Below are 26,534 nucleotides of genomic sequence, written 5' to 3'. Positions count from 1 at the left end.
TTGCTGCTTCCGGAGGGCCGGATAATCCGGCCTAAGTAAGGGCCGGATAATCCCCCCCCCCCCGGATAATCCAGCCTTCGGGACAAAACCATGACATTGTCCGGCCAAAAGTCCGGCCCATGTACTGAGCCACATTTCTTCCAGTCCTTAGCCAAAAACGAGGGGGCCGGATATTTCCAAAATATCCGGCCCGGATAATCCGGCCCTGGTACAATACCGGGACATTATCCGGGCAAATGTCCGGCCCCCATACCGAGCTGCAAAACCTCGACGACTTAGCCAAAAACAGGGGGCCGGATATTTCAACAATATCCGGCCCGGATTATCCGGCCTGGCCAACTTTTTCTGAAATCTTTTGACAGACGATCAAATCCAACACACATGAATAAATATCTATGTAATCCCTGTACCACTTAAACAAACATAAGTGTATCATATATATTGACATCAAACACACAAAACATAATGTGAGAGATGTTCTTTCAATCTCCCCCTTTTTGGTGTTTGATGACAATATACGGATTTGCAATAGAATCACTATAGAGACAAGCATGATGGCAAACCATAGAGGCACTCCCCCTACATGTGCGCACATAAGTAATTTGCATTTGAATACAAATACACAACACATAGGAGTATGGTGCCTCAACACAAGAGATATCCAACATGAGCTCTAACAAAAGACATTGACACATATGAAGTTGAGATAGGATGTAAGAGATCATACCCATGTGTAGATATATAATACGGAGATATAGCATCACACATAATGTAATATCCTTGATCTCAACAAAGAGAAATCCGAAAACCATAACAATGTCTCACACCACATAGCACATAGTTTTAAACGGAAACGAACACAACCAAAGCAAATAGTTCAACTAAGAGGAACACAAGCAATAAAACGCATATGCTTGTGCCCACACCATGCAAATCCCCGAGAGAGTTCCTAATAGAACGCTTCTCCCCCTTTGGCATCGAGACGCCAAAAAGGGGACAAGCGCGATGCTACTCGCCCCATGGGGATCACTCGGAGGCATAATCATCATCGGACTCTTGCACCTCTTCTTCTTCTTCTTCTTCTTCTTCTTCTTCCTCTTCATCAGTGTCAGGAGCATCCGGAGAGCGACGAGAGGTGTTGGACCTTTGAAGGCAATCATCAAGATCACTCCATGGAACCTGTGCAGAGTGCCATCCACTGTATCCCTGGTGAGCTGGAGGCTGAGGCGGGGGACCTTGATCACCACTGAGCTTGTGTAGAATAACCGCCTGAGTATGCTTGATCTCAGAACGCTCACGGCTAGCTGCATAGTTCTCCTTATGGATCTCAATGTTCATGCAAAGGATGTGACGCTGAAACCAACTAAGCCGGGTCACTTGCTTCCTCATAGCCGGGACATCAGGATGACGAGCAGGAGCAACACCACTCGAACGAGCATCACCCATGAAAGAGCCAGGTGCAGGTACAGCTGAGGAGACTGGCTTAAGCTTGTAGGCCTTCTTGACATGGTGCTTCACAAACGGATACCCACTCAAATCTTCACTCACAGTCACAGAGTTGTTGATGAGAAGCTGGATGTAGGGTGCATAAGGTATGGTGGTCCGGGAGACCATGGCATCACGGATCTCATGGAAGATAAAGTCCATGATATCAAGAGTGTAGTCCCGCACCTCATCACCATCACGAGCACACTTATAGCTGAGGTGCATAAGGTCCACAAGGACTCCCCGGAGAGCGTCATTGTTACCACCACTTGGGCAAATGGTTGCCCGAAAGAACCGGAGCAACTGACTATATATGAGGAGCAGCCCCTTAGTATAACCAATCCTACCCGCTGAGGTATAGAGATTCGCAAGAGCATTCTTATCTGTCTGTTGTGGTCCATGAAGGCGACGACCCTCATCAATAGGAACTCCAAGAATACCAGCAAAACGACGCAGAGTGGCACTGCAGTGAGTGGAGCCAGACATCCATTCCATAGTGCGTTCCTCATCATTCTTGATTGCCAAAGTGGCAAAGAATTGCTTCACCAAATCTGGGCTATAGTCACATTGAATCTTCATGATATCTTTCAAGCCCATTCTTCCAACTACCCATATTGCATCTTCAAAGTGATCGTTTGCAGTCAGAATGTCCACATCAATAGCCTGCATGGGTCTCAGATTCTTCATGGGCTCATAGATGTCCTTGTAAATGTACATTTGCTCCATGCACCGATCTCTCCCGCCTCTATCTCTTCATCCCTTGGAACATCTTCATACCAGTTCTTCAAGCGGATAGCGGAATAAGAAACTGGATCCATGGCCTTGTAGTTCTCCCTCACATCCTTGTTCTTCCGTCTTGAAGAGACGGACTTGCGAGGTGCATTGGGTGCAAACTCGTCACTAGATCGATCATGCCTTTGGCGTCTCCGACCACCCCGAGAAGCACCACCTGTGAGAAGCAAAGGCGGGTAGCAAAGAGAAGGTAATGCTCATAAGTCATGTAACATATAGTAATGTACTCGAGAAACATGCTATAAGTCGGTACAAATCTAGACATGATAGATTGAAGCAAAACTGCAGCGGCGATGAAGCTCCAGGCCGGATAATCCGGTGTCCCCTGGGGGCGGATAATCCGGCCTGGCCGGATAATCCGGCCTGCTCGGGGGGCGGATAATCTGGCCCTGCGAGATGTGCAGATTTCCAATCAAAAACTTGTCTAAGACTAGATCGGCCTCATAGCATGCAAGAGGAGTACACTACACGTGATTTGGAACAACTAGACACCAATTCCACCAAGAAAATAGCACATACAAAACACAACATCTAGGGTTAGAGATTGTGAATCATACCCACATCCATTGTGGAAACCGCTTGGAGGAGACGGTAGCTAGGGAGGAGATGCACCCGATCCACCCAAGAACTCCGAGAGGGGGCGGACGGAGCGTCTCCGGCGAGGAGGAGGAGATCCGGCGGCCTTGAGAGGAGAAAGAGGAGAGAGACGCGTGGGGGGAAGGTATGAACCGTTTTGCCCCCTGCGGCCTCGACCTCAACCCTTTCAAGATCTGCCCAGGCCGGATAATCCGGCCCTAGCTTAGGGCGGATAATCCGGCCGGGCCGGATATTCTGGGGTCGCCTGGGGCCGGATTATCCGGGGTTCTGGAAAATTCCAGAATCACCGGGAATCCGGCCCATCTTTCGTTGGTTATTTGCAAGACCCATATATGATGTAATGAAGTATCACGTCACATATAAGGTGCAAATTTACCAATAAGATGGAGCACCCTAGATCATCCGACCGAAAAACCTCAAACTCCAAGTTTTTACCAAACATGACAAATGAGCAAGATGGAAATGGCTTATAGGAGAGAGTAGGCTTAGGTTTTAGAAGATACAAACTGTTAATGGTACATGGTCACTCAAGTTTGCAAGGTATGAGCAAATAAGGCCAAACTAGAGTGATTTCCCATAAGAACATGGAGATGTCAATAAAATCCAATGAAAAACCAAACAACTCCAACTCTTCACGAAGAAGAGTGTGGTGGCCTAGGCCACCATATATGAGTGTTATGGTATGGCACCGCGAAGATATATCTTGGGTCCAAACAAATACTCATCATTTAAGCTCACATATCAACATATGATATAACGAGAATGAAATCTTTAATGTTGGCATTATGGGGGGAGGGATAGCTCAATAATTTAAACCGCACTCCCCCTATTTCCATGCCCACATCTAAACCAAATAAAGTTTTGAGACGAAGGTGTTTTTGCAAGATGGTCAAGCTATACTCCTTGAATCGATGATATTTAGCTCATTCCTCAAATAAGTGAACCTTGCTTCATCAAGAGGCTTCGTGAATATATCGGCAAGTTGATCTTTGGTAGGAACATAGATAAGCTCAATATCACCACGGGCAACATGATCCCTAATGAAATGATTCCGGATCTCAATATGCTTCGTTCTTGAATGTTGCACCGGATTATAGGCAATCTTGATGGCACTTTCATTGTCACATAATAGAGGCACTTTGTCACAAATGACACCGTATTCCTTTAAAGTTTGCCTCATCCATAACAATTGAGTGCATCCACTTGCGGCGGCAACATATTCGGCTTCGGCGGTGGAGAGAGATATGCAATTTTGCTTCTTAGATGACCAACACACCAAGGACCTACCAAGGAATTGGCAAGCCCCGGAAGTTGATTTCCTATCATCCTTGTCACCCGCCCAATCCGCATCGGTGTACCCATTGAGAATAAAACTTGAGCCTTTGGGGTACCAAATACCATATCTTGGGGTATCAACCAAATATCGAAAGATTCTTTTGAGAGCTATCATGTGGCTCTCCTTAGGAGAAGCTTGATACCTTGCACACACACCAACACTCAACACTATGTCCGGTCTAGATGCACAAAGGTAAAGCAAGGATCCAATCATGGAGCGATATACCTTTTGATCCACCTCTTTACCATTGGGATCTAGTGCAAGATGACATTTGGTAACCATAGGAGTGGCCACACCCTTCAACTCGGTCATCTTGAACCTCTTGAGCATGTCTTGGAGATATTTTGCTTGATTGATGAAGGTTCCTTCTCTCAATTGCTTGATCTCAAAACCAAGGAAAAACTTCATCTCTCCCATCATAGACATCTCAAACCTATCGGTCATAAGCTTTGAGAATTCATCATTGAAAGCTTTGTTAGTAGAGCCAAATATAATATCATCAACATATAATTGGCAAACGAAAAGCTCCCCATTGACCCTCTTAGTAAAAAGAGTGGGGTCGATTAGCCCAACATCAAACCCACGGTCTACCAACAATTCCTTAAGGTGCTCATACCAAGCTCTAGGAGCTTGTTTGAGACCATAAAGAGCTTTATCAAGCTTGTAGACATGGTTAGGAAAGTTGAGATCCTCGAACCCCGGGGGTTGCTTAACATACACCTCTTCATGCAAAGGACCATTAAGAAAAGCACTTTTCACATCCATTTGTTGTAACTTAAAGTTATGATGCGAAGCATAAGCAAGAAGGATACGGATGGACTCAAGACGAGCCACGGGAGCATAGGTCTCTCCAAAGTCAATTCCTTCAACTTGAGAGAAACCTTGGGCCACCAATCTTGCCTTGTTCCTCACAATATTTCCAAACTCATCTTGCTTGTTCTTGAAAATCCATTTAGTGCCTATAACATTGTGGCACTCCTTTGGCTTCTCTACTAAGGTCCACACTTTGTTGCGCTTGAAGTTGTTGAGTTCCTCATGCATAGCTTCCACCCAATCCGAATCTTCAAGGGCTTCAAATACTTTCTTGGGTTCCACTACGGAGATATAAGCATGATGATTGCTAAAGTTAGCCAATTGCCTTCTTGTGGAGACTTTTGCTCGAACATCACCAAGGACCTTGTCATGAGTGTGTCCACGAATTTCAAGGGTCCTTTCTCTTCTTGCTAAACGATGGGCCTCGATCTCCTCCTTGGTTCTTCTTGGCCTTGGAGGTGTCACTTGATCAACTTGATCATTTGGGTCCCCGTCTTGACCTTGAACTTGAGCTTCCTCAATTGCTTGGGGTTGCTCAATCTCATGTGCTTGATCTTGAACAATGTTAGGAGAAGGGCAAGAGTTGATTGGATCCTCATTGGAGCCATTATGAATGATTGGTTGATCTTGACCTTGATCTTGTCCTTGATCTTGCACATAAGAGGGAGGGTCTTGTTCATGTTCTTGGGTTGGTGCATCATTTGCTTCACTAGGTAGGGTTTGTTGATGTTGAGAAGATGAGGGCTCCACCGTGGTAGAGCATAGTTCTTCCCGAGATGCCACACCGTGTCCCTCAATGGGGCGGAAAAATCCCACACCCATTCTTACTATGGCATCTTGAGGTATTTCAACACCTGCACAAACATCAACTTGCCCCACTTGGGAGCCATCATTTTCTTCGAACTTCACACTACAAGATTCAATGATAATCCCGGAGGATACATCAAAGATTCTATAAGTGTGAGATTCGGCACCGTAACCAACAAATATACCCTCCAAAGCTTTAGGAGCAAATTTAGACAAACGAACCCCTTTGATTTTGTAGAAACACTTACACCCGAACACTTTGAAGTATGAGATATTAGGCTTGTTCCCGGTGAGTATTTCATATGGAGTCTTGTTCAAGCCCTTGCGGAGATAGAGCCGGTTGGAGGAGTGACAAGCGGTGGAGATGGCTTCGGCCCAAAAGTTATAGCGGGATTTATACTCCGCCATCATAGACCTCGCCATATCCATAAGAGTCCGGTTCTTCCTCTCCGCAACACCATTTTGTTGAGGGGTGTAAGCAGCGGAATATTGATGACGAATCCCCTCATCACTAAGAAAATCATTGAGTGTGTAGTTCTTGAACTCGGAGCCGTTGTCACTTCTTATTGCCATAATGAGGAGGTTGTGTTGGTGTTGCACCTCGGTAGCAAAATCAATGAATACTTGTTGAGTCTCATCTTTCGTCTTGAGAAAGTAGACCCAAGTGTATCTTGAGTAGTCATCGACAATCACCAAGCAATGTTTCTTCGCACCAAGACTTGCATGAGTAACGGGACCAAAGAGATCCACATGAAGGAGCTCCAAGATCCTCTTGGAAGAGATGATGGTCTTGCTTGGATGCGGAGAGTCATGCATTTTGCCTTCAACACAAGCCCTACAAACACGATCTTTGGCAAAAGACACATTTTCCATTAGTCCCACAATATGGTTCCCCTTGTGAAGACTTTGCAAAGTTCTCATGTTGACATGGGCTAGGCGGCGATGCCACAACCAACCCACGTCCGCCTTTCCGAATAGGCACATCGCACTTGACGTGGTGGTCCCCGAAAAGTCCACCACATACAAGTTGTGTTCGCGATACCCAACGAATGCGACTTTTAGAGTCTTGCTCCACAAGAGGACCACAATATCATTATCAATAAAGACGGCGAAACCCATCTTGCCAAGGGCGGAAACGGAAAGCAAATTGTAACCAAGGGTTTTGACAAGCATGACATCCACAAGAGTAATGTTGTGTGCAACCACATCCTTGCCAAAACCCAATACCTCGGATGTAGAATTATCGCCAAAGGAGACGGTGATATCATTTATGTTAGGCCTCAACTCCTTGACGAGGTTCTTGCCGCCGGTCATATGACTTGTACATCCACTATCAAGTACCCATTTTGAACCTCCGGCGGCATAGTCCTACATGAGATCAATTCTTGGATTTAGGTACCCATTTTTCAATGGGTCCTCTTTTGTTAGCAACAAGGGTCTTTGGAACCCAAATAGACCAAGCAACATAACCATCATAAGGACCAACATATTTAGCATAGACATCACCATAATAATCTTTGAAGAGAACATAGTGAGGATTATCTATTCCCGCACCATCATCATTAATGGTGTTGCCCTTTCGGGGTTCACCATTAGCTTTCTCATGTGCGGGCTTGGTCTTTTTCTTGTTTGCCTTTTTAGCCTTGGAATTAAAACCAAGTCCCTCCTTCCCATTGTTTGACCTTTGCTTACTCAAAAGATCATCCAAGGAAAGTTTACTTTGGGGAGAGGAGGTCCTAGCAAGTTCATCTTTCAACCTAGCATTTTCCTCAATAACATTTGCATGATCACATGAAGGAGTAGAGGAGCTAGGCACATCATATGAGGCAAGCCTAATTTGAAGTTGCTCATAAGACTTGGATAAGAGAGTGAATTCACTCTTCAAAGCTTTGTGAGCTTTGTCTAGTTCATCTAGATCTTTCACAAGTTTCTCATGATCAACCTCAAATTGGGCCTTTTCCTTTTTAAGCACTTTAGACTTAGCCCTAGCAAGATCTCTAGCTTTTGTGAGCTTGTTAATTTTATCTTGAGGCTCTTCAAGAGTTTCTAGCCTCTCCTCAAGAGAAGCTATAGTTTCTTGACTTTCCTCAAGAGCATTTTTAAGAGCATGTATTTCAAGAGAGTCTTCTCTCTCTATTTGACCCTTTTTCTCAAGCATATCACTTTGTTGAGCTATACGAACCATGAGGCTAGAAACATGCTTCTTAGTGTTACCTTGTAGGTTAAGAATGAAATCATCAAACTCTAGCATTTCTTGTTTCACTTTTAGACTAGCATCATCAACCCCTAGATCACTAGATAAGTTAGGCATAGAGGGGTTAGGGGATGATACCTCGGAGGATTTAGCCATAAGGCAACTTTCTTCCTCCACATGAATGACCTCATTGAGGGATTCACTTGGTGATGAAGAGTTGGTGGAGAGGGAGGCAAGAGCGACCAATCCATTAGAGGTTGCATCATCTTCATCATCAACATCATCATCTCCGGAGGTATACTCTTCTTGAGTTGATAGCACAATAGGTGTGTCCAAGGAGGATCTTGCCATGAAGCAATGTGCATTCTTGATATGAGGGTTCTCATTGGGAGATTCAAAGAGAGATGAAGAGGGGGTGTTGGTGGTGACGATGGCGGCCAATTCCTTTGAGCTTTCTTCATCTTCATCACCACTAGAACTTTCAACTTCATCGGAAGAATATTCTTCCCTTGTTACTAGCACAACTCTTGAGGGCCTCTTGCCCTTCTTGGTCTTGTTGTTGTAGAACTTCTTGTTGAGGGGCTTTGAATATTTGCCCTTTGAATCTTTGCTCTTGTCCTTGGGAATGAGCCTCCCATTATGAAGCTCTCTATTCTCATAGGGGCATTCGGCAATGAAGTGGCGCTTGTCATCACAATTGTAGCATGATCTTGTCTTTGGACCAAAGCTAGTGAACCCACTTTTGTTGTTCCTCTTGATGTTGTCTTCCTTGGCCTTGGAGGGATCAATCCAAAACGACTTTGCATGGAAGGCCATGTGGTCATGGTAGTGGCATTGCAAATCTTCCGGATAGGTCATGCTCCAAGATGCCCTATAAGATTCTTGAGGAATCACTTCATCGACGGAGTTGGCCACCAAGGCAAGGTTGGAACCTTTTGCCATCCCAAGAGCACGATTGCGAGAATCATGAGAGGCTTCCTCAAGCACCTTGAGAGCTTGCATCTCGTGCACGACTTGTTGAGAGGTGAGAGAGGAATAGCATTCCCTCCCCACAAGAGTCTTGACATCAATGGGTACAAATGGCATCATGCATTCAATGTACTTCTCCTTGATCCAAGAGTCATTTATGTGGGTGGCACCAATAAGCCGGAAGGCATCGGCAACGGTGAGAAGTCTTCCATACATGTCCTCATGATCTTCATCCGGTAGCCTCAAGAATCCTTCGGATTTATTCTTGAGAGCATTATACTTGTTCCTCCTTGTGCTCTCACTTCCAATGCAACTAGCGGTCAAACCATCCCAAGCTTCCTTGGCGGTGGTGTAGTTCCGGACACGATGCAATTCCTTCGTCCCCACACTAGATTGAATCATGTGCAAGGCGGTGTTGTTGAGTTGACTATCAACCGCTTCTCTTCTAGTCAAATTGTCGGGGTTGTATGGCTTGAAGCCCACCATGATGATTCTCCATAATTCATTGGAGGCATTACAAACATGAGAGCGGAACTCAAATTGCCAAGTATCGAAATTTTCAATAGAAAACTTAGGTGGGTCGCCCCGAATGTTCAAATGGGGATGGGGAACCGATATATCGGGTGATTGGAAAGGTGGAGGTACTCGATTGTAGCTCTCACTCCCATCGGTTCCCCTAGGAGATGCAATGGGAGATTTGATAGTGTTTAAGTTATCACCTTCCACGGGTTTGGCAGATGAGGGTAGGTCCGAAGCCTCTCCCTTATCTAACGCACCCGTGGCTTTTACCTCTACACTAGGAGCCTTGGGAAGGGCCGGAGCCAAAAGCTCGGCAATCATCTTTTTCATGCTTTCCATTTGGGCTTCCATGGAGGACTTCAACGAATTGAAGTCTTCCACGGAGACCATCTTGGCGGCCCCTTCCGAGGACTCCTCGTCCGGCATACTCTTAGGCGGTTAAGCCCGAAATAAGAGCCGAGGCTCTGATACCAATTGAAAGGATCGTATGCCGCACCTAGAGGGGGGGGGTGAATAGGTGCTAACCAATTTTTAGTTCTTTTTCAATTTAGGCTTGACACAAGGGGTAAATTCTCTAGATATGCAACTAAGTGAATTTACCTATATGGCAAGGCTAACAACTAAGCAAGATATATCTAAGCAATATATAGAGAATAGGATAGAGGTAACCGAGAGTGGAGCACGCGATGACACGGAGATGATTCCCGTAGTTCCCTTCCTTTGCAAGAAGGTACGTCTACATTTGGAGGAGTGTGGTTGCTACGAAAGCCAAACCAACAGCCACGAAGGCTTCACTCAGATCTCCGGTGAGCAACGCCACGAAGGCCTAGCCCACATCCACTAAGGGATTTTCTCGAGGCGGAAACCGGGCCTTTACAAGGTTCTTGGGGCACACATCCACAACCAAATTGGAGGCTCCCAAATCTGTTACAACACAACAATCAACAACAATACATCAACACAAATCAACTAGGGAACCAAATAGGAACACTAGCATGAGATCCCTCAAACAAGAGAGGGGGAAATGAAGAACGCTTCGGTGAGGATGTAGATCGGTGTCTTCTCCTTCGAATCTCCAAAGATCAAGAGCTTTGGTTGGGGGAGGAAGGAGATCTTGCAAATCTTGACTTTCTTTGAGGTGGCTCTAATGGAGGTGGCTTGGCAGATTTCTTGGATAATGATTGAGCAAGCAACCAAGGAAGAAGAAGGGGGGTATTTATACCCCCTCTCAAAAATGAGCCGTTGTCTTTTCCGGAGGGCCGGATAATCCGGCCTAAGTAAGGGCCGGATAATCCGCCCCCCCCGGATAATCCGGCCTTCGGGACAAAACCATGACATTGTCCGGCCAAAAGTCCGGCCCATGTACTGAGCCACATTTCTTCCAGTCCTTAGCCAAAAACGAGGGGGCCGGATATTTCCAAAATATCCGGCCCGGATAATCCGGCCCTGGTACAATACCGGGACATTATCCGGGCAAATGTCCGGCCCCCATACTGAGCTGCAAAACCTCGACGACTTAGCCAAAAACAGGGGGCCGGATATTTCAACAATATCCGGCCCGGATTATCCGGCCTGGCCAACTTTTTCTGAAATCTTTTGACAGACGATCAAATCCAACACACATGAATAAATATCTATGTAATCCCTGTACCACTTAAACAAACATAAGTGTATCATATATATTGACATCAAACACACAAAACATAATGTGAGAGATGTTCTTTCACTAGGTAACTATGTATCGAAAGCTTATAGCAAATAACTTAATGACGTGATCTTATGCTACGCTTAATTGGGTGTGTCCATTACATCATTCATATAATGATATAACCTTGTCATTAATAACATCCAATGTTTATGATTATGAAACTAATCATCTATTAATCAACAAGCTAGTTAAGAGGCTTACTAGGGACTCATTTGTTTGTTTACATAACACACATGTATCAATATTTCGGTTAATACAATTATAGCATGGTATATAAACATTCATCATAAACATAAAGCTATATAATAACCACTTTTATTATTGCCTCTTGGGCATATCTCCAACAATACAGTATGCCCGTTCAGTAAATCAAGATACATAGACTTGACTGAAAAAATTCAAGAATCATTAAGTCTCCAAATAAACTTATCTGATTCTGAAGTTAATGTAATTGTCATTAACCGTTGACAGAGATGTAACCATTGCAACCATTTTTTTTTTATCATTGAGACCTCTTCTAAAAGAAATATTTATGGGTACTGTGGCAAATACTGTTGATACCAAGACATTCTTATGTTGCACAATATTATATAACGCAGGATATTGTTGAGAAAGAGGCAAGTTTCTGATACGCGTTCAACACGCGTCCGTTGGGAACCCCAAGAGGAAGGTGTGATGCGTACAGCGGCAAGTTTCCCTCAGTATGAAACCAAGGTTATCGAACCAGTAGGAGCCAAGAAGCACGTTGAAGGTTGATGGCGGCGGGATGTAGTGCGGCGCAACACCAGAGATTCCGGCGCCAACGTGGAACCTGCACAACACAACCAAAGTACTTTGCCCCAACGAAACAGTGAGGTTATCAATCTCACCGGCTTGCTGTAACAAAGGATTAACCGTATTGTGTGGAAGATGATTGTTTGCAGAAAACAGTAGAACAGTATTGCAGTAGATTGTATTTCAGTAAAGAGAATTGGACCGGGGTCCACAGTTCACTAGAGGTGTCTCTCCCATAAGATAAACACCATGTTGGGTGAACAAATTACAGTTGGGCAATTGACAAATAAAGAGGGCATGACCATGCACATACATATCATGATGAGTATAGTGAGATTTAATTGGGCATTACGACAAAGTACATAGACCGCCATCCAACTGCATCTATGCCTAAAAAGTCCACCTTCAGGTTATCATCCGAACCCCCTCCAGTATTAAGTTGCAAAGCAACAGACAATTGCATTAAGTATGGTGCGTAATGTAATCAACAACTACATCCTTAGACATAGCATCAATGTTTTATCCCTAGTGGCAACAACACAACACAACCTTAGAACTTTCTGTCACTGTCCCAGGTGTCAATGCAGGCATGAACCCACTATCGAGCATAAATACCCCCTCTTGGAGTTACAAGCATCTACTTGGCCAGAGCATCTACTAGTAACGGAGAGCATGCAAGATCATAAACAACACATAGATGTAACTTCGATAATCAACATAACAAGTATTCTCTATTCATCGGATCCCAACAAACGCAACATATAGAATTACAGATAGATGATCTTGATCATGTTAGGCAGCTCACAAGATCCGACAATGAAGCACAATGGGGAGAAGACAACCATCTAGCTACTGCTATGGACCCATAGTCCAGGGGTAGACTACTCACACATCACTCCGGAGGCGACCATGGCGGCGTAGAGTCCTCCGGAGATGAATCCCCTCTCCGGCAGGGTGCCGGAGGCGATCTCCTGGATCCCCGAGATGGGATCGGCAGCGGCGGCGTCTCGATGAAGGTTTTCCGTATCGTGGCTCTCGCATCGGGGGTTTCGCGACGGAGGCTATTTGTGGGCGGAAGGGCAGGTCAAGAGGCGGCACGAGGGCCCCACACCACAGGGCCGCGCGGCCAAGGGGGGGCCGCGCCACCCTAGGGTGTGGCCCCCTCGTGGCCCCTCTTCGTCTCCTCTTCGGACTTCTGGAAGCTTCGTGGCAAAATAGGACCCTGGGCGTTGATTTCGTCCAATTCCGAGAATATTTCGTTACTAGGATTTCTGAAACCAAAAACAGAAAAACAAGAATCGCACTTCGGCATCTTGTTAATAGGTTAGTTCCGTAAAATGCACGAATATGACATAAAGTGTGCATAAAACATGTAGATAACATCAATAATGTGGCATGGAACATAAGAAATTATCGATACGTTGGAGACGTATCAGCATCCCCAAGCTTAGTTCTGCTCGTCCCGAGCAGGTAAAACGATAACACAGATAATTTCTGGAGTGACATGCCATCATAATCTTGATCATACTATTTGTAAAGCATATGTAGTGAATGCAGCGATCAAAACAATGTATATGACATGAGTAAACAAGTGAATCATAAAGCAAAGACTTTTCATGAATAGCACTTCAAGACAAGCATCAATAAGTCTTGCATAAGAGTTAACTCATAAAGCAATAATTCAAAGTAAAGGTATTGAAGCAACACAAAAGAAGATTAAGTTTCAGCGGTTGCTTTCAACTTGTAACATGTATATCTCATGGATATTGTCAACATAGAGTAATATAATAAGTGCAATAAGCAAGTATGTAGGAATCAATGCACAGTTCACACAAGTGTTTGCTTCTTGAGGTGGAGAGAAATAGGTGAACTGACTCAACAATAAAGTAAAAGAATGGTCCTCCATAGAGGAAAAGCATCGATTGCTATATTTGTGCTAGAGCTTTGATTTTGAAAACATGAAACAATTTTGTCAACGGTAGTAATAAAGCATATGTATCATGTAAATTATATCTTACAAGTTGCAAGCCTCATGCATAGTATACTAATAGTGCCCGCACCTTGTCCTAATTAGCTTGGACTACCGGATCATCACAATGCACATGTTTTAACCAAGTGTCACAAAGGGGTACCTCTATGCCGCCTGTACAAAGGTCTAAGGAGAAAGCTCGCATTGGATTTCTCGCTATTGATTATTCTTCAACTTAGACATCCATACCGGGACAACATAGACAACAGATAATGGACTCCTCTTTTATGCATAAGCATGTAACAACAATTAATAATTTTCTCGTTTGAGATTGAGGATATTTGTCCAAAACTGAAACTTCCACCATGGATCATGGCTTTAGTTAGCGGCCCAATGTTCTTCTCTAACAATATGCATGCTTAACCATAAGGTGGTAGATCGCTCTTACTTCAGACAAGACGAACATGCATAATAACTCACATGAAATTCAACAAAGAATAGTTGATGGCGTCCCCAGAAACATGGTTATCGCACAACAAGCAACTTAATAAGAGATAAAGTGCATAATTACATATTCAATACCACAATAGTTTTTAAGCTATTTGTCCCATGAGCTATATATTGTAAAGCGAATGATGGAATTTAAAGGTAGCACTCAAGCAATTTACTTTGGAATGGCGGAAAATACCATGTAGTAGGTAGGTATGGTGGACACAAATGGCATAGTGGTTGGCTCAAGTATTTTGGATGCATGAGAAGTATTCCCTCTCGATACAAGGTTTAGGCTAGCAAGGTTATTTGAAACAAACACAAGGATGAACCGGTGCAGCAAAACTCACATAAAAGACATATTGTAAGCATTATAAGACTCTACACCGTCTTCCTTGTTGTTCAAACTCAATACTAGAAATTATCTAGACCTTAGAGAAACCAAATATGCAAACCAAATTTAGCATGCTCTATGTATTTCTTCATTAATGGGTGCAAAGCATATGATGCAAGAGCTTAAACATGAGCACAATAATTGCCAAGTATCACATTACCCAAGACATTTATAGCAATTACTACATGTATCATTTTCCAATCCCAACCATATAACAATTTAACGAAGAAGAAACTTCGCCATGAATACTATGAGTAGAAACTAAGGACATACTTGTCCATATGCTACAGCGGAGCATGTCTCTCTCCCATACAATGTGAATGCTAGGATCCATTTTATTCAAACAAAACAAAAACAAAAACAAACCGACGCTCCAAGCAAAGCACATAAGATGTGATGGAATAAAAATATAGTTTCAGGGGAGGAACCTGATAATGTTGTCGATGAAGAAGGGGATGCCTTGGGCATCCCCAAGCTTAGACGCTTGAGTCTTCTTAGAATATGCAGGGGTGAACCACCGGGGCATTCCCAAGCTTAGAGCTTTTCACTCTCCTTGATCATGTTGCATCATACTTCTCTCTTGATCCTTGAAAACTTCCTCCACACCAAACTCGAAACAACTCATTAGAGGGTTAGTGCACAATAAAAATTAACATGTTCAGAGGTGACACAATCATTCTTAACACTTCTGGTCATTGCATAAAGCTACTGGACATTGGTGGATCAAAGAAATTCATCCAACATAGCAAAAGAGGCAATGCGAAATAAAAAGCAGAATCTGTCAAAACAGAACAGTTCGTATTGACGAATTTTAAAATGGCACCAGACTTGCTCAAATGAAAATGCCCAAATTGAATGAAAGTTGCGTACATATCTGAGGATCACTCACGTAAATTGGCATAATTTTCTGAGTTACCTACAGAGAAGTTTGCCCAGATTCGTGACAGCAAAGAAATCTGTTTCTGCGCAGTAATCCAAATCTAGTATGAACTTTTATATCAACGACTTTACTTGGCACAATAAAACACTAAACTAAGATAAAGAGAGGTTGCTACAGTAGTAAACAACTTCCAAGACACAAAATAAAAACAAAGTACTGTAGGTAAAAACATGGGTTGTCTCCCATAAGCGCTTTTCTTTAACGCCTTTCAGCTAGGCGCAGAAAGTGTGTATCAAGTATTATCGAAGGGTGGTACTTCTACAGCGGGATGTGGAGCTTTCTCAACCAGGCATAGTATATTAGATACATAAGTTTTAGCATCTCCCTTTTCATTAGTCTTAGGCGTGCTACTCTCATCAAACAAATTTTCAGGAACAAGCCAAGCACAGTTATTTTCTAGTGCATCATTCATAGCTAGGAGCTTACATGGTATTGGTGCTTTGATCTCCCCACCATCATCAATATTATTAGTGTATCTTATTCTATCCATGTCCATCTTTTCAAGGAGACTAACAAAATTAGTATGAGAACCAAGCATATTAAATTTAGCAAAGACCTTTCTAGCTTCTCTTGCTAGACCTCCAAATTCTCTAAGAAGGGTTTCTAAAACAAAGTCTTTCTTTTCCCCTTCTTCCATATCACCAAGTGTGAGAAACATGTGTTGGATTATAGGATTAAGATTAACAAATTTAGTTTCCAACAGGCGAACTAAATGCGCAGCAGCAATTTCATAAGTAGGCGCAAGGTCTACCAAGTGTCTATCTTCGAAATTTTCAATGGTACTAACATGATTGAAGAATTCTTCTATATTATTTCTCCCAACTATAGACCCACGTCCTACCGGTATGTCTTTTGTGGTAAAATTAAAAGGAAACATGATGAAATAAGTAAAGTAAATGCAAGTAAACTAATTTTTTTGTGTTTTTGATATAGCAAACAAGATAGCAAATAAAGTAAAACTAGCAACTAATTTTTTTGTATTTTGATTTAGTGCAGCAAACAAAGTAGTAAATAAAATAAAGCAAGACAAAAACAAAGTAAAGAGATTGAGAAGTGGAGACTCCCCTTGCAGCGTGTCTTGATCTCCCCGGCAACGGCGCCGTAAAAGCTGCTTGATACGCGTTCAACACGCGTCCATTGGGAACCCCAAGAGGAAGGTGTGATGCGTATAGCGGCAAGTTTCCCTCAGTATGAAACCAAGGTTATCGAACCAGTAGGAGCCAAGAAGCACGTTGAAGGTTGATGGCGGCGGGATGTAGTGCGGCGCAACACCAGAGATTCCGGCGCCAACGTGGAACCTGCACAACACAACCAAAGTACTTTGCCCCAACGAAACAAAGTTGAGGTTGTCAATCTCACCGGCTTGTCAGTAACAAAGGATTAACCGTATTGTGTGGAAGATGATTGTTTGCAGAAAACAAGAGAACAAAGATTAAGAGATTGTATTTCAAGAAAGAGAATTGGACCGGGGTCCACAGTTCACTAGAGGTGTCTCTCCCATAAGATAAACAGCATGTTGGGTGAACAAATTACAGTTGGGCAATTGACAAATAAAGAGGGCATGACCATGCACATACATATCATGATGAGTATAGTGAGATTTAATTGGGCATTACGACAAAGTACATAGACCGCCATCCAACTGCATCTATGCCTAAAAAGTCCACCTTCAGGTTATCATCCGAACCCCCTCCAGTATTAAGTTGCAAAGCAACAGACAATTGCATTAAGTATGGTGCGTAATGTAATCAACAACTACATCCTTAGACATAGCATCAATGTTTTATCCCTAGTGGCAACAACACAACACAACCTTAGAACTTTCTCACATCGTCCTGTGTCAATGCAGGCATGAACCCACTATCGAGCATAAATACTCCCTCTTGGAGTTACAAGCATCTACTTGGCCAGAGCATCTACTAGTAACGGAGAGCATGCAAGATCATAAACAACACATAGATATAACTTTGATAATCAACATAACAAGTATTCTCTATTCATCGGATCCCAACAAACGCAACATATAGAATTACAGATAGATGATCTTGATCATGTTAGGCAGCTCACAAGATCCGACAATGAAGCACAATGGGGAGAAGACAACCATCTAGCTACTGCTATGGACCCATAGTCCAGGGGTAGACTACTCACACATCACTCCGGAGGCGACCATGGCGGCGTAGAGTCCTCCGGGAGCTGAATCCCCTCTCCGCCCGGGTGCCGGAGGCGATCTCCTGGATCCCCGAGATGGGATCGGCGGCGGCGGCGTCTCGGTAAGGTTTTCCGTATCGTGGCTCTCGCACCGGGGGTTTCGCGACGGAGGCTATTTGTAGGCGGAAGGGCAGGTCAAGAGGCGGCACGAGGGCCCCACACCACAGGCCGCGCGGCCAAGGGGGGCCGCGCCGCCTAGGGTGTGGCCCCTCGTGGCCCCTCTTCGGTCTCCTCTTCGGACTTCTGGAAGCTTCGTGGCAAAATAGGACCCGGGCGTTGATTTCGTCCAATTCCGAGAATATTTCGTTACTAGGATTTCTCGAAACCAAAAACAAGCAGAAAAACAAGAATCGGCACTTCGGCATCTTGTTAATAGGTTAGTTCCAGAAAATGCACGAATATGACATAAAGTGTGCATAAAACATGTAGATAATATCAATAATGTGGCATGGAACATAAGAAATTATCGATACGTTGGAGACGTATCAGTTTCCCAACTAAACGTCCTCCCAGAACCTCACACTTGTCCCATCCCCAATTTTAATGTATCCTCTTTGAAAGAAGTCATTCTTCATGCATGAGCCCTTTCCAAAAGGATGAATCAGTTGGTTTCGCTTCAACTTGAGCCAGTGTTTTGTTTCTTAAATATTTATTTAGTATCAGTTGCTGCCACATACCCTTCTCAGAAAGGAGTTTAAACATCCATTTGGTAAGTAAACACTTATTCTTTAACTCCAGTACCTCAATACCAATCCCCCTTGATCCTTAGGCCTACAAATAATGTTCTATTTTGATAATCTATATTTCTTCTTGTTTTCATCAGATTGCCAAAAGAAATTAGATCGATAATAATCTAGTCGCTTCCGAACTCCAGCTGGGATTTCCAAAAAGGAAAGCATAAATATAGGTAAACTTGTGAGTAACGAATTAACCAACACCAGTCTATCACCATAAGAAAGCATTTTGCTACGCCAACATCCTAGCTTAGCAGCAAATCGACACTCAATGGGATTCCACTCGGCATTTCTCAGTGTTCTATAGTGTATAGGAATGCCCAGATATTTAAACGGTAAGGCTCCAGACTCACACCCAAAAAAATTTCTATATTGGTGTTCCATATCTTTAGCCTTTCCAAAGCAGAATATTTCACTCTTATGGAAGTTGATTTTTAAACTCGATAGCTGTTCAAAGATACGTAAAATGAATTTCATATTAATCGCCTTTTCAATATCATGTTCTAAGAATAAAATTGTATCGTCAGCATATAGATTCCACCATCAATCAAATGTGGTATTAATCCCCCAACTTTTCCGTCCTTCTTAGCTCTCGCAATAAGAATGACTAATATATCCGCAACAATATTAAAAAGAATTGGAGACAAAGGATCACCTTGCCTCAAACCTTTCTTCGTTTGGAAATTATGCCCAATATCATCATTGACCCTAATTCCCACACTCCCACCTTGCACATAGTGTTTTATCCTATCACACCAAACCATATCAAAACCTATCATGCGTAATACCTGTTGCAAAAATGGCCATTTAACTTTATCATACGTCTTTTCAAAATTAATTTTGAAAATCACCCCATTCCTAGCGCATCAATATGACACCACGTGATACGACACCATGGAATTAACGAGTTGCCACATAACGATCCAATGTCGCACGTCGTGCGTAGCGTGGCAAACAAACAGCGGACGCTCACGGCCTACTTCTCCAAGGCCCTAATCACGCGGCAATTCTTGCGCTGGACGAGTTATTTTTTCTCGAGAACAGCACTAGACATAAATGGGCCGGCCCAAGGGCCTAGAAAATGTGGGCTTGCAAGCAACAAGCCGCGCCACTCCTCCTCGAAGTCTTGACGAAGGGGAAAGAAAAGGAGAAGTGCTTCGGGCATCTTCCAGAAACAGAGAGAGAGAGAGCCAGAGAGAGAGAGCGAGAGAGTTCGAGGAGGTTGTCTTGCGGCGTCCACCCCTCCTCGAGGTCGAAACAATGGCGATTCCGCCAATCGAGGACAACTCAGAGGAGGACGGCGGCGGCGGTGTACACCTGGGACTGGGAGTCCGGGAGGGGAAGAAGGCGCGGGGGATTGGGGGCCTCGGAGGCGGCGAACGTGTGGACGAGGAAGCACAGATGACTGGTGTCCTCGGAGGCGGCGAAGGTGTGGAGGAGGAAGTGCTGGAGCAGGTATCTAGAGATTCTGGAGGTGGCGGCGGTGGGGATGAGGAGGATGTGCACGGAGCAGCGGACTCCAGCGGCAGCAAGGAGGAGGAGGAAGACGCCGACACGCGTATATTTCTCTTCCCCCCTCTCGCTCTCTCTCTCTGTTGTTGCCCCCTTCTGTTCGAAGGTTGGTGTGGGATCTTCGACCAAATCATTGTAGGGAATGTTTCCCCCTTCTGTTCGAAGGTTGGTGTGGGATCTTCGACCAAATCATTGTAGGGAAGGAATTGGGGGTGCAGAACTGGGTTAGGCACCACCAATTAACTCGTGTCATGCTCATGATCATTCTGTGAAATAGATTCGTAAATTGGGTTTTACAAATTGTTCGGATGAACATGCGTGACATCTGAGGAAATCGTCTGGCAGTTCACTAGTCCTATTGTTTCCTTCATGTTAGCTATGCTTTGCCTATGATATTTATCTGCACTGTTTATGCTTTATACTACCATGCTTGTTTGCAATTTCCTACTGTCGCAAGTCTCTAGCAAAAATTATAGGTGCGTGAGCATGATCACAAATTGATTATGCTGATTGGTGGTATTATGAGCACTGCATCCCAGGAGCAATAAGTCACCTTACTGACATAGTCTTTAATTTTTGTGGTTTTCACATGGGTGTGCTTTACGGGTGCGCAAATTTAAGGACAAAAGTCTAGCCTCGGGAGTTAGGATGCAGCATGTTGGGGGAAGCAGAAACTGCACATAGCTGTTCATCCGTGACATCTGAGAAATCGTCTGGCAGTTCACTAGTCCTATTGTTTCCTTCATGTTAGCTATGCTTTGCCTATGATATTTATCTGCACTGTTTATGCTTTATACTACCATGCTTGTTTGCAATTTCCTACTGTCGCAAGTCTCTATAGCAACAATTATAGGTGCGTGAGCATGATCACAAATTGATTATGGTGATTGGTGGTCTTATGAGCACTGCATCTCAGGAGCAATAAGTCACCTTACTGACATAGTCTTTAATTTTTGTGGTTTTCACATGGGTGTGCTTTACGGGTGCGCAAATTTAATGACAAATGTCTAGCCTGGGGAGTTAGGATGCAGCCTGTTGGGGGAAGCAGAAACTGCACATAGCTCTTCTACTTTCTGATATTTTTGCCTGTAATGTGTGATGCTGTTCCCAACTAAGAATTGAAGTTACTTTGTAGTTCACACATCAGCATTCCATATGTTTCAAGTGGATGCAGTCCCAAATAGGGTATTAGCATAAGTTAAATGCATCTGCATATATAACTACTATAATTCTAAATGTCCATGACTATAATGACTATATGAGAGATTTGTCTAATTTTTTATTTATTTTTCACATTGCAGTGCTAGGAAGGCTTAAAGCGTTGTGCAATGTCCTGGCGTCAAACTACAATGACAAAATTGATGAACTTGGTATTGTGAAGGGCATGGAGATCACAGAAGCTACCAAAACAAGACTCCTCAAGATCGTGCTATTCTTACAGGAAACGAAAGAAGAACGTTTTGAAAAGGTAATCCACTTTCTTTCTCATTCATGGCAAACTGGTGTATGCAGCCTCATGGGAAAGCTAGGATAGGTACAGTATGGCAAATTATCATTAGCAAAATGACTGGTTTATATTACTTAAAGGTCATCCTTATGTAACATGACTTTTTAATGTTGCTGTTGAACATGAAGAGGATGACACACTCTTCCTTCTCTTATCTTCCCTCCTTGTCTATTCTCTTTGCCTTCTGGGGATTCCTGCTATAGAATGTAATTCATTGCTGCACCAGCACAGCATGTTTTATGTACATGATGATATTATTGTTGTCTCCCGTGCAGATGCAGGATTCTGCTAATGAGCTTCTGGAGTTGTGGAAAGAATCAGAACAGTCCACACAAAGGCTACTCAAGGTTTACCAAATATTCGAGATCATCAGTGCTCATTCTTCAGATGAAATCAACGAGGAGAAATACCTATCAGCCGCCCTGTTGAGAAAGATCGAAAAGCAGATTCAGACCATCAAAGCTGCAAATCTCACCTTGTTGAGAGATAAGTACCAAAGGAAGAGGAGGAAATTGATGGAGCTGCTGAAAGAACTTCATTTCACAACCTCGGATGTTGGTTTCGATCCGAAGGAAAAATGTATGTATTCCTATCTCCCTTCACTTGTATACATCATTATCTTACGAGATTTTTACGTGTTTAGGTGTTTCACCTTGTAAACATATTCACTTTTAGGTTGGAAATTGATAGCAATGTTAGCATGTGTGGAACTCATCTATCTTAGGTATTCATAGTTTAGTACTAGCTATGCTACTAGTTCCAGTGGTTTTGCTGGTCCACTAATATGATGATCGTCCGCTTGCTTATTGTGATTTGCATGTTTGTTCAAGTGTTTTTTCTGCTCCACTAATATCCTTGCTTATTGTGATAGTGATATGCATGTTTCTCTGCTCCACTAATATGATGACCGTCCGCTTGCTTATTTTGATATGCATATTTGTTCCAGTTCTGCATGACCGCCACATGATTCCCCACTAGCATCTTTGGAACTGAATTAGAGATATAGGGATGTTTTAGATATAATATGATGGTTGGAGGTGGAGTTGGGCGAGGCCTTTTGTCATTGCAGTCTGAAGTTGGGGGCACCTTCTTAACTGGTTGTATTAAATATAAGACAGCTTGAGGCGGAGTAATTCTTTTGCGTTTCTTGAAAAAAATAATAAGATTCCTATATTCTTTCACTCAAGAATATTCTTTTTCAGTTGAAGGAGAGGCTTATCCTGAGAAGATTAAAGAACTAAGAGGCTTAATCATGGGCCTTAAAAAGGATCGAATGTCAAGAATGCAACTTGTTTTTAGAATGGAGTTGTTAGATACAATCCGGAAGGAAAAACTCTCTTCTGAAAAGATTAAGTGTAAGTGTTTTCTCCAGATATATGTATGTTTATATCTATCTATTGTATTCTGAAAAAGATGTTATTAAAACAGATATGGTTGAAGATGTGAAGGAATTCCTTGACAGAGCACAGTCTGCAGGAGAAATATTACACTATGATGGTAAAAATGCTGTTGATGTTATCAATGAGATTCAGGAAATGGTAACTACCCCCAAACAAGCTGAAAGGACCGAGAATAATACATCATCAAGGTCGATGCGACTAGAAGCGAGGCTGAAGAAGGCCATGGATTCGGAAGCCGGAGAAGATTCACTCAAAGTTCCAGAGAAATGCCACTGTAAGACTAAGTATCCTGCTGCCACTTACATATCTGTAGAGAACTGTAGCAGTTGATAGTGTTCTATGAGTAAAAGAATAGTAATGGTAAAAATAGCAGGAAAAATGATATTGCTTTGACTATTCTAACACTTACATTCTCTTGTATTCGCCCTTTTAATTATTAAGTAATTGCACATTACATACATGTGGGATTGCACTTTTAGGCAGTATGTTTTGACTCAACTTATATGCGATAGCTCGTAAATTTATACCTTTTCTCATTTCCCTCGACGTGTTTTTGTCTAGAAAAGACTAGTCAGTTGTTGCTTGGAGCAACCTTGATATGACTAGCACCATGGTTTTAGTTGGAAGCTAAGAAACTACTCCCATGTCACACTTCCTTGCTCCAGGAGCTCTTTCATCTTTACTTTAATTATTTTTCTTTCTCACATTTCCTTGTTTCATAAACTCTTTTGTCTTTACTTTTCTTGTCATTATTTGTTACTTCCCTTCCGCTGCTACTGATCTGCCCACGGGTCTTATTTTAGCAGAGTGCTAATCTGATTGTTTAGGGAAAGCGCAGGTTTTAAGAATCTAAACCCTAATTACTGAAAAGTAGATAAAAGTAAACAACTATATTCTTTTTGATTAATTCCCAATTGGTACATCTAATGTCTCATATATAGGACTTACTTGACCCCTATGTATAATAATCTAAAGGATACAAATCTGATTTCTTAACTCTAAATTATCTATTTTGTATTTAAATAACTTCCATATATCTCAATATAGCATAATCCTGTATTCCTGCACATAACATAGATTCCTTGTGGATTTACCTGTCTCTGTACATATGTCCTGGACTCAGATAATTCTGTCCGATCATTTCATACCATTTACTGCTAGTAGCAGTTGCGAAATCTAGAAAGTCCAATCAGTTAGTCATCACATTTCTCCCTTGCGGAGAAGATACTAAATTTCTGTTAGAATCTATGGAAAAAATTCAGGTCGTATCCTACAGTAGTACATACAAGTTTAGTTTCTGCACACCATATTGTGTTCAGGTTTGTCTTGTTTATCTTGGTACTGTTTTTTTGTTTTGTTTTGTTTTGCATATCTCTGAGGTTAAGACTATTGTTCTGCTGGCCTAACTGCCTCATTGTTCTCTGCTAATTCAGAGCTGGAGTCCTTACAGATCTTCTCTTCACAGCTTCGCCTTGTCGGACATGACGACAACAAAACAGGGCGCCTACTATCGCATAAATAGATGTAGGTTCAGAAAACTCAGTAGCTCTGGTGTTTCTTCCGCCTGCTAGTTAAACTTGGTCCGCTCCCCTGACAGGAGGAACCTGTCCGTTTTGGTTCTAAGATTGAGAACTGCTGAAAGCTTTTAGTGCAATGGCTGAACAGTTTTGTAGTGACAGTACTGGTTGTAATTGCTGTAGTGTTGCTCTTCTGACATCCATGGACGTGATGTGGTTTCCTGGATGAAGCATTTCACTGAAAGTTGTTGAAATGAGTTCACCAGCTGATAATCCTGCATTCTTTATGGATGATGGATGTATATCATGATTTCCATATGAATGAAAATTGCAGTGGTTCTTGCAATAAGTTGATGGTCCTGCAATTTCTAATAAATGATGCATTTAGCGTTCTTCCAGTAAGCTGATGATTATGTTTCAGTTTCTATTTATGTTTCTGAGGTTTGGCCAAGGAGCGGGAAAGGAATGTGTCCTGTCTTGTTCTGATGCCGAGGACCTCAATTCTGAATGAGGCCAAAGACGTTCCTTGTGTCTATAAAAACTGGCCCAACCTTCCAAGTGTCTGCTGGATGGGCACTTGGCCTCTTTGCTCCTTGGTTTGTTAGCTGGTGCTGGCTACACTTCTGTTAGTTGCTAAGCTGCTGCGGTCCTGTTTTTGAATGGCGTTCTCTGGTGGCAACTTGACCAGTTGACTAGTCTAGTGATAGTCTGCTTCATCTCCGTGCTCCTATCAACGTGGTAGTGTTACAATTTTCTTGTTTATGGATTCTTGTTTTCTATCATGCAGCTTTACACACATCCTGATATTGTCATGGATTATTGTTTTTCTGTTATGCAGCTTATGCCAATTTCAGATCGTGTAATATCTGCTTGGCGGCAGATGAAGATGCACAACACCTCTTCTCCGGTTGTACTTGGAGCAACATTTTGGTCTGGGCAGGCCTGCATCAGGTTGTGCCAGTCATGTTAACCTAAATTCCATTGTGATTTTGACTGCCTGGTCGATTTGGTGCGCTCAAGGCGAAAACCACACTATCCAAATTTCGTCGGACGCAAATAATCAGAAGCAGAGCTGAGAGGAATGCTAAGAGTTTTTGAAAACGTTTACACGCTGATCAACGTTCTAATACAGTAGATCAAATCAAAGCTGAAGCTAAGCAGTGGAGCCTAGCTGTCGTTCATTTTGTCATTTTTTTCTCTCACTCATTCGCTAGTGGCTACCCTCAAATTGGAGGAAATTGCACATAACACCATATGTTGGGGCATATTTTGCACAGAACCACAACCATGTCTAGTTTTTGCACAGAACACCATATTTTGTTGTAATTGTTGCACAAAACACTAAATAGGGATATTAGCTCGTTTGACACACAATTAGGCACATGGGTTGGTTATGCGCTGTCCGCGGACGGCAACGTGTATGCGCGCGTCCTATCGGAAAATCCTCGAGCCCGCCCATTAGTGGCCGAGGGAGGTGAGGAGGACGCGGGCCCACACGCACATACAAACGCCATCTGGTCTTAATAAATGAAGATCGCGGTTGCGCTCCAATCACTTGTCCCGTCCCCACGCACACGCGCTAGCTGATCTTAATAACCAGGCGCGGAGGCCGGTGTCGGCCATCCTGTTCTGCGGCTCCGCGTGCCGCCCGAAGATCCTCCGCAGCCAAGCCCACCTCCCGCTGGATCTGCAGCGGGATCCGGTGTACACCTTCGACTCCCCGATGTGGAGCTGGTGGTTTGAGGCCGAGCACGACGCTCGGCGGTAGATGATCGAGGTGCACCTCGAGGGCCTCAACGATGATGATGTCAACAACGAGGCCTAGGAGGCGTACCTACCGCAGCCACCGCCGCCCGTGAAGGAGGAG

At 43.2% G+C, this 26,534-nt stretch overlaps 1 protein-coding gene across 1 annotated transcript; it reads left to right on the top strand.

The window, feature by feature from the left end:
- Positions 1-19,885: 19,885 nt before the first annotated feature.
- LOC127323823 (uncharacterized) lies at positions 19,886-25,016 on the top strand. The gene is made up of 6 exons (XM_051351937.2): positions 19,886-20,289; positions 21,545-21,711; positions 22,026-22,329; positions 22,953-23,105; positions 23,179-23,424; positions 24,584-25,016. Coding segments are annotated over exons 1-6 (1,170 nt in total). The 5' UTR covers positions 19,886-19,991; the 3' UTR covers positions 24,586-25,016.
- The last annotated feature ends 1,518 nt before the right edge of the window (positions 25,017-26,534 follow it).

Source organism: Lolium perenne, chromosome 1 (assembly GCF_019359855.2).
Source record: "Lolium perenne isolate Kyuss_39 chromosome 1, Kyuss_2.0, whole genome shotgun sequence".
NCBI classification, from domain to species: domain Eukaryota; kingdom Viridiplantae; phylum Streptophyta; class Magnoliopsida; order Poales; family Poaceae; genus Lolium; species Lolium perenne.
This window is presented reverse-complemented; position numbering and strand designations above follow the sequence as displayed.